Genomic DNA, 15270 nt, shown 5'->3' on the forward strand with positions numbered 1-15270 from the left:
ACCTGCAAGTTCCCGGACATTTCTGGGGGGAATGGCCCTAGCCCTCACTCTCCGATCCAACAGGATCTTTTTGCCAGTCCTGTCTGATCAAGCAATGGTGGGTTTGTGCCCATAGGCGACGTTGTTGCCGGTGATGTCTGGTGAGGAACTGCCTTACAACAGGCCTACAAGCCCTCAGTCTAGCGTCTCTCAGCCTATTGCGGACAGTCTGAGCACTAATGGGGCGGCAGGGTAGCCTAGTGGTTAGAGCGTTGGACTAGTAACCGGAAGGTTGCAAGTTCAAATCCCCAAGCTGACAAGGTACAAATCTGTCTTTCTGCCCCTGAACAGGCAGTTAATCCACTGTTCCTAGGCCGTCATTGAAAATACAAATTTGTTCTTAACTGACTTGCCTAGTTTAAATAAAGGTAAAATAAATAAAACATTTGAATAATGGAGGGATTGTGCGTTCCTGGTGTAACTTGGTCAGTTGTTGTTGCCATCCTGTACCTGTCCCGCAGGTGTGCTGTTTGGATGTACTGATCCAGTGCAGGTGTTGATACACGTGCCCTGCCACTGTGAGGACGACCTCCTGTCTCCCTGTTGCACTGTCTTAGGCCTCTCACAGTACGGATATTGCAATTTATTGCCCTGGGCATCTTTCTTTTTGTGTTTTTCAGAGTCAGTCGAAAGGCCTCTTTAGTGTTCCAAGTTTTCATAACTGTGACCTTAATTGCCTACTATCTGTAAGCTGTTAGTGTCTTAACGACCGTTCCACAGGTGCATGTTCATTAATTGTTTATGGTTCATTGAACAAGCATGTGTTAAAACCCTTTACAATGAAAATCTGTAAAGTTATTTAGATTTTTACGAATTATCTTTGAAAGACAGGGTCCTGAAAAAGGGACATTTCTTTTTTTTGCTGAGTTTGTGCCTTTTAAACTGTAACCATTTAATATGTGCATAAAAGCTCAAGTGGCTTCAATAGTAAATAGTGACTAGCTAGCTATCAACTAGCTAAGTCCTGGACCAGACCTGGCCCAAAACTAGTGCGGACAAGAACTAACTGTGGTCTAGTTCTGATCTGTACTAGCTCTGGTCCAGCTCTGATCCAGGGTGTAACTAGCACCTAGCTAGCTCTGGTCCCCACACTAACTAGCTCTGGTCAATGCTCTGGTCCAGGGCATAGCTCGGATCATTGGTCTAGCTCTGGTCCGCATTAACTAGCTCTGGTATAGACTGACTCACCTTAGATTTTCTTCAGGAAATTTCATTTTCTAATTTCTAGTTTAGAATTCGTATTTAATTTCTTATTTTTATTTGGACCACTTTATGAGAAGCTGCTCTCAGCTCTAAAAAACAAGCATTTCTTTTTGAGCTCCTTGCCGAATTGAAAAGTGTGTGATTTGGCTAGATGGAACTAGAACGGCTGAGAGCCTAAGCATATGGCCTTATCCCCATTGAGACACTACTTCATACAGTGCTGTGATGTCATTAGACCCTCTTTTGGCTATGGCGAGAAAAAGGTGACAAAATGTCCAAATTTAAAGGGAACTATGTTGAGCGGCCCTAATTCTTCTTGTGTAATAACAAAAAAGCTCATTCCCATTACTATGCCAATTTAAAACAACTACTGAATTACTACATAAAGAACATGTCAATACTATTTTGTGACTTGGGTAATAACAATATTACAACAGAGGTATAGGAGCAACCTAATGTAAAGTGTTACTGTACTCTATTTCAATTGAAATGTGTATAAAGTGACATATTCCCTTCTAAACTGTTTCAGTTGGATGGTGCTGTAAAGATTGAACTAGTGGTCTATTTTCTCACCAATATTCATCCAGTAGATCTTTCGTGGAGGGATCCCCTGTGGTGGATTGCATTCCAGAATCACAGGCTGGCCTTCTTTAACAACTATTGGGGCAATCTCCTCTTTGGGGAACTTTGGGGTACCTGTGCAATGGTTAGGCATGTTTTACTCATGTCAACACCTTTAGATAGGATTCCAAATGTAACACTCACAGTCTTGCTGTAAGATGCAAAACTGTTCACTATGCTAGGTTCTTACAACATGAGAGTGGCACTCACTTGGTACAATGAGTTCAATTTCCTCTGATACTGCTGTTCCCAGATTGTTTGAAGCGTAGCACTGATACATCCCCTGGAACTGCGCAAGGCGCCCGCTATGAATCACAAAACTCCCATTGTTTCTCTCTTTTTTGACCCCCAAGTCGAAGAGGGGATCTATGGCCTGGCCATCTTTTGTCCATCTGTATCTGTTGGGGCAATGAAGCATTTTGTAATGCTTGGTTACAGTTATGATATTTAGCTTGAGATGCAACAATAAGCATTGGGTTAATGCTGATAGTGTGAACAATCCATAAGCATATAAGGGCAAAAAACAGGGAGATCCTAGGATGAATCGCAGTCATCTCACTCACACTGGTTGTGGGTTGCCTTTGGCTTCACATCTCATGGAAAAACTGCCTTCAAAGGGTAAGGCAATGACAGGGCCAGCGGTCTGCACTGTTATGGTCGGTAGCTGCTCCACTGCGGGATGAAAAGATAGAAATCATACATTCATCTCCATATTGCTTTCATCAAACAAACACTTTAACAACTTGACTACCATTATGGGGATTTGGTCATGTTTTGTGCAATGTACAGCAGGAAATGTATAACTTATGCTTGTTGGAAGATTAATATTGAGAAACTAGCTCTATTTGCCCACATGTCTGAGCTAATAATGAACTGCAGTGCAGACAGCGATTAAACCAACAAGACATACCAATCTTGCACTGCATGTTACACATGCCTGAAGTAAATGACCCGTCATAGGCATGAATTTAGTTAGCCAGTCCATGTCTCTGACAGCTGGACCATATACTCTCTCTTCACTGCCCATCATGGGCATAGGGTGTGTCTAAAACATTCCCCTATAGACTATGAAATATACTGAATGTACAAAAGATTATGAACATGTTCTTTCCATGACATAGACTGACCAGGTGAATCCAGGTAAAAGCTATGATCCCTTAATGATTTCACTTGTTAAATCCACTTCATTCAGTCAATTTAGACATGGATTGTGCATGTGTGCCATTCATAGGGAAAATGGGCAAGACAAAATATTGAAGTGCCTTTGGGGTATGTTAGTAGGTGCCAAGTGCACCGGTTTGTGTCAAGAACTGCAACGCTGCTGATTTTTCACAGTCAACAGTTTCCCTTGTTTATCAAGAATGGTCCACCACCCAAAGGACATCCAGCCAACTTGACACAGCTGCATCCCTGTGGAAAACTTGACACCTTGTAGCGTCCATGTCCCGACTAATTGAGGGTGTTCTGAGAGCAAAAGGGTGGGGTGTTCTTAATGTTTTGTACACTCAGTGTAGGTTGCCAATACTGCACTTTACCTTCCAGGGGGATATCGAGTCCTCCGGCCCTGGAGGTCAAGGCCAAGAGGAAAGCAAGGCCCAAGCTCCACAGCGACCTCATCACTCCACCGCCGTTGAGCAGAGACTGTCCAGGAGAGCAGGCGACACTACTGACAGCACCACAGCTTTGATCCACTAGATCAGCGGATAGCTGTCAACACTTAGAGGGATAGGACCTAGATGTGCAGAGACACAGGGAAATATAAAAACTGTCAGTAACCCAGTGGTGCGTACTCATGGAGGCAAGGGAAGTCATTTTCCTTCAATTTGCAAGAGGCTGAATGTATCTCACTGGAGAAAGCATCAGTATGTGTATCCCATCTATCTGATGCTGTCTGGTAAAATTGAGAATGACATTGTTGCCCCATTGAATGCAACGGAAGCCAGCCAGCATTTAGCCTCCCTTGATAATAAAAAATAAAATAATAATAATAGCCAATCAGCATTGAGCTAAACTGAGTGAGCTCAACTGTGAATTGTCCTGGCGCACCAAAATAAAACTTTAAAGGGAAGCGAGTTTGGACTTGTCTTCACACCAATCACATCACATCAAAAGTAGAACGTAATTTACCGAAAAACTTAAATTTTTAGTAGAGGTCGACCGATTATTATTTTTCAACGCCGATTCCGATACTGATTATTGGAGGACCAAAAAAAGATGATACCGATTAAATCGTCCGATTTTTTATATATATATATTTGTAATAATGACAATTACAACAATACTGAACTTTACTTAATATAATACATCAATAAAATCAATTTAGTTTCAAATAAATAATGAAACATGTTCAATTTGGTTTAAATAATGCAAAAACAAACTGTTGGAGAAGAAAGTAAAAGTGAAATATGTGCCATGTAAAAAAGCTAACGTTTAAGTTTGCTCAGAACATGAGAACATATGAAAGCTGGTGGTTCCTTTTAACATGAGTCTTCAATATTCCCAGGTAAGAAGTTTTAGGTTGTAGTTATTATAGGACTATTTCTCTCTATACCATTTGTATTTCATATACCTTTGACTATTGGATGTTCTAATAGATACTTTAGTATTGCCAGCCTAATCTCGGGAGTTGATAGGCTTGAAGTCATAAACAGCGCAATGCTTAAAGCACAGTGCAGAGCTGCTGGCAAATGCAGGAAAGTGCTGTTTGAATGAATGCTTATGAGCCTGCTGCTGCCTACCACTGCTCAGTCAGACCGCTCTATCAAATCATAGATTATATTATAATAACACACAGAAATATGAGCCTTAGGTCATTAAAATGGTCAAATCCGGAAACTATCATTTCGGAAACAAAATGTTTTTTCTTTCAGTGAAATACGGAACCGTTCCGTATTTTATCTAAAGGGTGGCAACCCTAAGTCTAAATATTGCTGTTACATTGCACAACCTTCAATGTTATGTCATAATTATGTAATATTCAGGCAAATTAATTACGGTCTTTGTTAGGAAGAAATGGTCTTCACACAGTTCGCAACGAGCCAGGCTGCCCAAACTGCTGCATATACCCTGACTCTGCTTGCACAGAACGCAAGTAAAGTGACACAATTTCCCTAGTTAAAAGAAATACATGTTAGCAGGCAATATTAACTAAATATGCAGGTTTAAATATATATACTTGTGTATTGATTTTAAGAAAGGCATTGATGTTTATGGTCAGGTACACATTGGTGCAACGCCAGTGCTTTTTCACGACTGCGCTTGTTAAATCGCCCTTTTGGCGAAGTAGGCTGTGATTCAATGACAAATGAACAGGCACCGCATCGATTATATGCAACGCAGGACAAGCTAGATAAACTAGTGATATCATCAACCATGTGTAGTTAACTAGTGATTATGTTAAGATTGATTGTTTTTTATAAGATAAGTTTAATGCTGGCTAGCACCTTAGCTTGGCTCCTTGCTGCACTCGCATAACAGGTGGTCAGCCTGTCACGCAGTCTCCTCGTGTAGTGCAATGTAATCGTCCATAATCGGTTTCCAAAAATGCCGATTACCGATTGTTATGAAATCGGCACTAATTAAATCGGCCAACCTTTAATTGTTACATCTTGTTGTGCCGTTGTCCTCCGGTGGCTAGCTAACTAAAATCGTCCATTTCCTAAATTAGCCATGGATGGAGATAGGGATTTGAACTTGTGGTATTACTTATTGGCAAACGATTATGAACAGTAATTCTGATACAACCATAAATTCCTACATTGTGCCCCTGGCCTGAGAGAATGGAAGTTCAATATGTAGCTAGATGTAGTAGGCTGATGTTAACTAGCTGGCCTGGCGCATCATTATTCATGAAAGGAAGTTGGGCTAGTGAGCAAGCATTTTTGCCAGGTAGCCTAGGAAAACAAAAAATAAAAGCGTGTACTGTATCACAGAGTCATAGACCGTTTCGGCAACATGAACAGCATCCCTATACTGACTTTTAGTGGAGAAAAGTAAATCTTGAATTGCCCAAGGGACAATTTGCTTTGCCTATACAAATCAGTAAATAAACGGAAGCGAAATGGTTAAATTTCCGATATGTACTAGTAAAATCATATATAAAATGCACTGGGTACAGTTTGATAGACTACTCCTCAGACAGCCTAAAATAATTTAAATACAGCACCATTGCCCAAGCAAATACTGAAGCAACCCGGCTAGGCAATCACCATGTCTTTCCTTACTCTCTTCTGAATAACATTAATGTCCCATATCACACATCCTCTCTCAACGGGTGTAATTCATTACATCATTGTTGTAAAACATGCCAGTGGTTTGGGATTACCCTTGATTAGATTAGATGAGGTACGATCACAAATATCCTACCAACGGAACATCAAAAACTGTAATATCTTATGTTTCACGGAATCGTGGCTGAATAATGACATGGATATTCAGCTAGAGGGATGTACGCTACATGGCAAGATATAACAGCACACTCCGGTAAGATGAGGGGGGCGGTCTGTGCATATTTGTAAACAACAGCTGGTGCACAATATCTAAGAAAGTCTCTAGATTTTGCTCGCCTAAAGTAGAGTATCTTGTGCTAAAATGCAGACCACACTATTTGCCTAGAGAGTTTTCATCTATACATTTTGTCACTGTTTATTTACCACCACAGACGGACGCTGACACTAAGACCGCACTCAGTCAGCTGTATAAGCAAATAAGCAAACAGGAAACCGCTCACCCAGAGGCGGCGCTCCTAGTGGCCGGAGATTTTAATGCAGGGAAACATAGATCAGTTCTACCTAATCTCTATCAACATGTTAAATGTGCAACCAGAGAGAAAACAATTCTAGATCACCTGTACTCTACACAGAGACGCGTACAAAGCTCTCTCTCTCGCCCTCCATTTGGTAAATCCGACCTCAATTCTATCCTCCTGATTCCTGCTTACAAACAAAAAGTAGGAAACACCAGTGACTCGGGCTATAAAAAAAAAGTGGTCAGGTGAAGCAGATGCTAAACTACAGGACTGTTTTGCTGTCACAGACTGGAACATGTTCCGGGATTCTTCCGATGACATTGAGGAGTACACCACATCAGTCACTGGATTTATCGATAAGTGCATCAGTCACTGGTTTTATCAATAAGTGCATTGAGGACGTTGTCCCCACAGTGACTGTACGTACGTACGTACATACCCCAACCAGAAGCCATGGATTACAGGCAACATTCACACTGAGCTAAAAGGGTAGAGCTGCCGCTTGCAAGGTGCGGGACTTTAACCCGGAAGCTTATAAGAAATCATGCTATGCCCTCTGACGAACCATCAAACAGGCAAAGTGTCAAAACAGGGCTAAGATTGAATCGTACTACACCGGCTCCAACACTAGTCTTATGTGGCAGGACTTGCAAACTATTACAGACCACAAAGGGAAGCACAGCAGCGAGCTGCCTAGTGACACAAGCCTACCAGAAGAGCTAAATCACTTCTATGCTCACTTCGAGGCAAGCAACACTTAGGCGGCTTGCATGAGAGCATCAGCTGTTCCGGACAACTGTGCGATCACGCTCTACGTAGCCGACGCAAGTAAGACCTTTAAACAGGTCAACATTCACAAGGCTGCGGGGCCAGACGGATTAGCAGGACGTGTGCTCTGGGCATGTGCTGATCAACTGGCAAGTGTCTTCACTGACATTTTCAACATGTCCCTGATTGAGTCTGTAATACCAACATGTTTCAAGCAGACCACCTTAGTCCCTGAAGGCAACCTGCCTAAATGACAACAGACCCGTAGCACTCACATCTGTAGCCATAAAGTGCTTTGAAAGGCTGGTAATGGCTCACATCAACACCACTATCCCAGAAACCCTAGACCCATTCCAATTTTCATACCGCCCAAACAGATCTACAGATGATGCAATATCCATGATGCAATCTCTAGATGATGCAATCAACATAAACACCTCCCTCTGCAACTGGATCCTGGACTTCCTGACGGACCGTGCCCAGGTGGTGAGGGTAGGTAGCAACACATCTGCCATGCTGATCATCAACACTGGAGCCCCTCAGGGGTGCATGCTCAGTCCCCTCCTGTACTCCCTTTTCACCCACAACTGCATGGCCAGGCATGACTCCAACACACACACCATCAGTAAGTTTGCAGACAACACAACAGTGGTAGGCCTGATCACCGACAACGACGAGACAGCCTATAGGGATGAAGTCAGAGACCTGGCCAGGTAGTGCCAGAATAACAACCTCTCCCTCAACGTAACCAAGACTAAAGAGATGATTGTGGACTACAGGAAAAGGAGGACAGAGCACACTCCCATTCTCATTGACGGGGCTGTAGTGGAACAGGTTGAGACGTTTAAGTTCCTTGGTGTCCACATCAGCAAACTAGAATGGTCCAAACACACTAAGACAGTCGTGAAGACGGCACAACAAAGCCTATTCCCCTCAGGAAACTAAAAAGATATGGCATGGGTCCTCAGATTCTCAAAAGGTTCTACAGCTTCAACATCGAGAGCATTCTGGCTAGTCGCATCACTGCCTGGTACGGTAAATGCTTGGCCTCCGACAGCAAGGCACTACAGAGGGTAGTGCGTACGGCCCAGTACATCACTGGGGCTAACCTGCTGCCATCCAGGATCTCTACACCAGGTGGTGTCAGAGAAAGGCCCTAAAAATTGTCAAAGACCCCAGCCACAGACTGTTCTCTCTACTACCGCATTGCAAGCGGTACCGGAGCTCCAAGTCTAGGACAAAAAGGCTTCTCAACAGTTTTTACCCCCAAGCCATAAGACTCCTGAACAGGTCAACAAATGGCTACCCGGACTATTTGCATTGTGCCCCCCCCCCAAAAAAACCTATTTTTACGCTGCTGCTACTCTCTGTTTTTCATATATGCATAGTCACTTTAACCATACCTACATGTACATACTACCTCAATTGGCCCGACCAACCAGTGCTCCTGCACATTGGCTAACCAGGCTATCTGAATTGTGTCCTGCCACCCACCACCCGCCAACCCCTCTTTTACGCTACTGCTACTCTCTGTTTATCATATATGCATAGTCACTTTAACCATATCTACATGTACATACTAACTCAATTGGCCTGACTAACCGGTGCCTGTATATAGCCTCGCTACTGTTATAGCCTCACTACTGTCATAGCCTCGCTACTGTATATAGCCTCGCTACTGTCATAGCCTCGCTACTGTTATAGCCTCGCTACTGTTATAGCCTCGCTACTGTCATAGCCTCACTACTGTTATAGCCTCACTACTGTCATAGCCTCGCTACTGTCATAGCCTCGCTACTGTTATAGCCTCGCTACTGTCATAGCCTCGCTACTGTCATAGCCTCGCTACTGTTATAGCCTCGCTACTGTTATAGCCTCGCTACTGTCATAGCCTCACTACTGTTATAGCCTCACTACTGTCATAGCCTCGCTACTGTCATAGCCTCGCTACTGTCATAACCTCGCTACTGTTATAGCCTCGCTACTGTCATAGACTCGCTACTGTTATAGCCTCTCTACTGTTATAGCCTCGCTACTATTATAGCCTCGCTACTGTTATAGCCTTACTACTGTTATAGCCTCACTACTGTCATACGCTCGCTACTGTTATAGCCTCACTACTGTTATAGCCTCGCTACTGTTAAAGCCTCACTACTGTTATAGCCTCACTACTGTCATAGCCTCACTACTGTTATAGCCTCACTACTGTTATAGTCTCGCTACTGTTATAGCCTCACTACTGTTATAGCCTCACTACTGTTATAGCCTCACTACTGTCATAGCCTCACTACTGGCCTCGCTACTGTTATAGCCTCACTACTGTCATAGCCTCACTACTGTCATAGCCTCGCTACTGTTATAGCCTCACTACTGTTATAGCATCACTACTGTCATGGCCTCACTACTGTTATAGCCTCACTACTGTCATAGCCTCACTACTGTCATAGCCTCACTACTGTTATAGCCTCACTACTGTCATAGCCTCACTACTGTCATAGGCTCACTACTGTTATAGCCTCACTACTGTTATAGCCTCACTACTGTTATAGCCTCACTACTGTTATAGCCTCACTACTGTTATAGCCTCACTACTGTCATAGCCTCGCTACTGTCATAGCCTCACTACTGTTATAGCCTCACTACTGTTATAGCCTCACTACTGTCATAGCCTCACTACTGTTATAGCCTCGCTACTGTTATAGTCTCGCTACTGTCATAGCCTCGCTACTGTTATAGCCTCGCTACTGTTATAGCCTCGCTACTGTTATAGCCTCGCTACTGTCATAGCCTCGCTACTGTCATAGCCTCGCTACTGTCATAGCCTCGCTACTGTCATAGCCTCGCTACTGTCATAGCCTCGCTACTGTTATAGCCTCGCTACTGTCATAGCCTCGCTACTGTCATAGCCTCGCTACTGTTATAGCCTCGCTACTGTTATAGCCTCGCTACTGTTATAGCCTCACTACTGTTATAGCCTCACTACTGTTATAGCCTCACTACTGTCATAGCCTCACTACTGTCATAGTCTCACTACTGTTATAGCCTCACTACTGTTATAGCCTCGCTACTGTTATAGCCTCACTACTGTTATAGCCTCGCTACTGTTATAGCCTCACTACTGTTATAGCCTCACTACTGTTATAGCCTCGCTACTGTTATTTATCACCGTCTTTTTTACTGTTGTTTTTATTTCTTTACTTATCTATTGTTCACCTATGACCTTTTTTGCACTGTTGGTTAGAGCCTGTAAGTAAGCATTTCACTGTAAGGTGAATACCGAATACCTGTTGTATTCGGTGCACTTGACAAATAAACTTTGATTTGATTTGATTGTAAAACTGGGATGGCAGCATCAAATGGCATGCTTACAGAAAACCTTATTGGCACATAATATAAGATGCTGCTATGGATGATTGCTAGAGTGGGTAGACTTAAGTTTGTATATAGTAGTAAGCCTGTGAGTATTGTGGGTTTCAGCCTGTGGGTACAGTGGCACTGCCAAAGGGCTCACTCTACAAATGAATCACTCAGTCACAGGAGCGGGAGTCTGCCTTGTCCAAACACAAACCAATGATGTATCTCCCGCCAACCTCCCACAATGGAGTGTAACGTTGCCGGTTGGTCTTAGTTAGTAATATGAGTAAATGCAGGTTAATTTGGCAATTACTGTACACCAGGGCTAGGATTAGTCTAATTCAACAATGGAATTGAGAGTCAAGTAACACATTGGAAATTGTCCAATATTCTCAGTGAGGTTAAGCTTTCAATTTGTGAATTGAATTTCATTTGGAATTTAATAGTTGGTTGCCTTTTTGCGACAGAAATAAACCTAATTCATGATAAAGCAACTACGGTATGGTAAAACAGTCACAGCATCACACGATGTACCACATATAGTTCAACAACAAAAAAAGACACTAAAAAAGACTCCAATATTTCTGTACATACTGAAATCTTGTGAATAATTCATTTTTTCATTGTAGAAAATATATATATATGTAAAACAGTCCATAAAATGCAGGCAACCTTGCTTAAATTAACAATTTGACCCGTTTCCAGATTTTGTTGATCCTGACAACAAAAAATCAACATCATGCCTGACCTTACCAAGGATGTAACTCATTCAAGCTAAACAAAGCCTCTGTTTTGTAAACATAAATAACCTTTTGGATTATGAAAATAATTGGGCTTCATCAGGGTACAGTATGTACATGGAAGATCATGCAACAACCTCCCAGTTTACATTGACTCAAATAGCCAAAGTTGGATGAAATAAAACGTCAATTATTTCATTAATGTGATGAAGTCCATTCTTGCAGTATTGAAGAAACGCAAGGCTTTGGAATATAAACAGGTAACATGCTCCCAACATTTGTTTGGAAGCAGAGGGATCTATTACCAGACCACGTCAGGATATTGAACCCTCCAATCGCCAGGGATTGTGTTTACGTGACCAATAGTCAGCCGAGGAATGAGTGTGGGTCCACCACCCTGCTAATCCCTTTACCACAGCAACTCAAAACACACATTGTATTGTACCTCGTTACTCACTGACTTGAAATTCCAAACATACTATTAATCATCAATCCATTGAAAAAAAAAACTCCTTTCCAAAAGAGCAACAACATACAGTAAATGGCATGGAAATTAGAGTATACTCACTGAAATCTTTCAACTATGGGCTGTGAGCAAATCACCTGCACTGAAAGTCCATTTAAATGCGTCAGAAATCTGTGCTGTGCAAGTTCAGGCACACCGGACAGGAACAGACAGTGAGCATTCCAGCTCACCCTTCACGTTGCTTATTTTTCACCCAGTGAACGCCTCTCGTCCGCCCCTCCACTCAAGCGGCTAAAGGAGCTATGGGAGATTCACTGAAGTGACATATGTCGGCAAAGCCTCTCACTTGGCAAAGAGGCTCCTTAAGCCGAACGACAATGACTTGGACAAAGCCACGGCCACGGGGCTATTCACAGAGCATTAAAGAATGAGGGGAGAGGAAGTACAGGCATGCCTCTCTGTCCATACCCCTCCTCACCCTGCACTACCACCCCATGCCTCCCTTCACTAAACATGTGCATGATGACACCCATTTACACCCACCCTATTTTAATGATTATAATACAAATGGGTCTTAGCTCCATTGAAGAGAGTGGAGCGGTGGATGACATCTGCTTTCATCAAGCCTCATCTTTTGTAGTTGTGTACTGCACTGGCTTGAGGGGTGGATACTGTTGTTAGAGAAGGACATACATTGCACTCACTGCATGGTTTTACATGTCTGAAAACTTAGGCACAATAGGCTACTTGTATCGTCAACACATAATGGGCCTTTTGTGAGCTGTCTGTTACACAATATCAGCTAGGCTTGGGCGGTATACTGTATACTGGGTGTTTAGAAATACCAACGGTAAAAAAAAACATACACTACATGACCAAAGGTATGTGGACACCTGCTCCACTCTTCTGGGAAGGCTTTCCACTAGATGGTGGAACATTGCTGCGGGAGTTGCTTCCATTCAGCCACAATATCATTAGTGGGGTCGGACACTGATGTTGGGCGATTAGGCCTGGGGTTGAGGTCCGAGATCTGTGCAGGCCAGTCAAGATCTTCCACACCAATGTTGACAAACCTTTTCTGTATGAACCTCGCTTTGTGCATGGGGGCATCGTCATGCTGAAACAGGAAAGGACCTTCCCCAAATTGTTGCCACAAAGTTGGAAGAACATAATCGTCTAGAACGTCATTGTATGCTGTAGAGTTAAGATTTCCCTTCACTGGAACTAAGGGGCCTAACCTGAACCATAAAAAACACAACCCTAGACCATTATTCCTCCTCCACCAAACTTTACAGTTGGCACTAAGCATTCAGGCAGGTAGCGTTCTCCTGGCATCTTCCAGACCCAGATTAGTCCGTTGGACTGCCAGATGGTGAAGTGTGACTCATAACTCCAGAGAACATGTTTCCACTGCTCCAGAGTCGAAATGGCGGCGAACTTTAAACCACTCCAGCCGACGCTTGGCATTGCGCATGGTGATCTTACTCTTGTGCGGCTGCTCGGCCATGGAAACCCATTTCAGAAAGCTCCCGACAAACAGTTATTGTGCTGACGTTTCTTCCAGAGGCAGTTTGAAACACCTTAGTGACTGTTGCAACCGAGGACAGACCATTTTTTTGAGCTGCACGCTTCAGCACTCGCCGGTCCCATTCTGTGAACTTGTTGTGCCTAGACGTTTTCACTTCACATTAACTGCACTTACCGTTGACCGAGGCAGCTCTAGCAGGGCAGAAATATTACAAACTGACTTGTTGGAAAGGTGGCACCCTATGGCGGTGCCAAGTTGAAAGTCACTGAGCTCGTCAGTACAGGCCATTCTACTGCCAATGTTTGTCTATGGAGATTGCATGGCTGTGATTTTTTTTATACACCTGTCAGCAACCTGCCTCCACTTGACTCTCAGCTGTGCGATACACAATACCAGTCAAAAGTTTGGACACATCTACCCATTCAAGTGTTTTTCTTTATTTTTACGCACTGCTTAGGTATGCCAGTTAGGCACTACACCCCTTGTAAAGCAGATTCATGTGCTTAATTTTAAGAATGTATTTGGCTACTTATGTTTTAATAAGGTTTGTATCAAACTTATAGGCTTATGGTCTAGGCTACATGAGGTGTGTGACTATGATTAGGAAAAAGAAACGCTAAAAATACATTGTTTCTTTATGCTGGTGTTTTGTGGTGGGAAAATGAGCTGGTCGAGCATAACACGTTAACCCTGTTACCAATAGATAGACAGGCTAGAAATGTTTTAACAATTTCATTTTCCATTTCAGGTTACATTCAATTGCCACTCCCTGTTGCACACAACAAGTTTCCATTCTCCCTGTCACAAGGGGATTTTTTGCTGATTTAAGAAGAAATTGTCAACCCCTGTTACAGTCTAACCTGTTACTTTAATCTGCACTTAATAGGCACTTACTATAGTCATTTTTTATTTAATCTCTTGAGATGGGATATCTAAAAAAATAATAATAATAATTTGGACCAAGTCACACTTCTCAAAAGGGCACCGAATTGGTGGAACGACCCTTCCACTGATTTCAAATGTTAATCACATCCCAGTGAGATTCTGCTATCTTGGCATATTTCACTGTGGTAAGTAAAATTAAAGATGACTCTCTTATCATTTAATCTTTGGTTATGTGGTCAAACCACTAATCCCTTTAGCCATCTCTTTTATCAATTTATGCAGTCAACAAGAGCAATGCAAATAAAATAATGAACTGTTGTAAATGTTATAAAGAGGGTGCCTCAGATCACACCACTGGATGTTAACTTAGTTTCTAAGGATACCTTTTTCCTTCATATTTGTGAAAAAACTAAGTTCCTTGGGTAACACTTCCATTGAGCCTTGCTGAAAAGGGATACATTACAGGACAGCGCTGCATTTCCCAACAGCACGAACAGTAGTCTCTCAATTTATCATAACCGGCAAAGGTCAGAAAGAGACATGGCCTTACCTTTGAGGTCAATACCTGCCAAACCTAACATGTATTCCTTGTGCCCTCTCAAAAGGAGTGCGTATCTAAACAGGTACCACAGCCACAGCCTCGATTCCACACTAACAGAAGCACCTGGCAGCTCTCTGACATCAAGAGCCAACCTGTACTACCGGTATTATGTAAGGGCAGGGTTTGTAACTTGACAGACACGCACACACACTTGTTAGGTTACAGTGAAGCGTGCTAGAAACTTCTCACATTTCAAAGACTGCTCCTTTCAAAAGGAAAAACAAAAACATTGACTGTAGTGAGACGCTGCTGCACGTGGGCATTGTTAGATAACATTACTGTATTGTACTCACAGGGGAAGTCTATGTGAGCCAATTA

General features: G+C 42.8%; 1 protein-coding gene across 2 annotated transcripts in view; it reads right to left on the minus strand.

Moving 5' to 3' along the window:
• LOC115132189 (neural cell adhesion molecule L1-like protein) overlaps positions 1-14995 on the minus strand; it is a 109039-nt gene extending 94044 nt beyond the window's left edge. For both annotated transcript variants that reach the window (XM_065020712.1, XM_029664532.2), the window contains exons 1-5: positions 14902-14995; positions 3399-3595; positions 2427-2535; positions 2074-2261; positions 1816-1938 (exon numbers count right to left, since the gene is read on the minus strand). In XM_065020712.1, the coding sequence (XP_064876784.1) occupies positions 1816-1938; positions 2074-2261; positions 2427-2535; positions 3399-3480 (502 nt within the window). In that variant the 5' untranslated portion in view covers positions 3481-3595; positions 14902-14995. The remainder of the gene's footprint in view (positions 1-1815; positions 1939-2073; positions 2262-2426; positions 2536-3398; positions 3596-14901) is intronic.
• Positions 14996-15270: the final 275 nt, after the last annotated feature.

This window comes from Oncorhynchus nerka, linkage group LG7, assembly GCF_034236695.1.
Source record: "Oncorhynchus nerka isolate Pitt River linkage group LG7, Oner_Uvic_2.0, whole genome shotgun sequence".
Taxonomy (NCBI): domain Eukaryota; kingdom Metazoa; phylum Chordata; class Actinopteri; order Salmoniformes; family Salmonidae; genus Oncorhynchus; species Oncorhynchus nerka.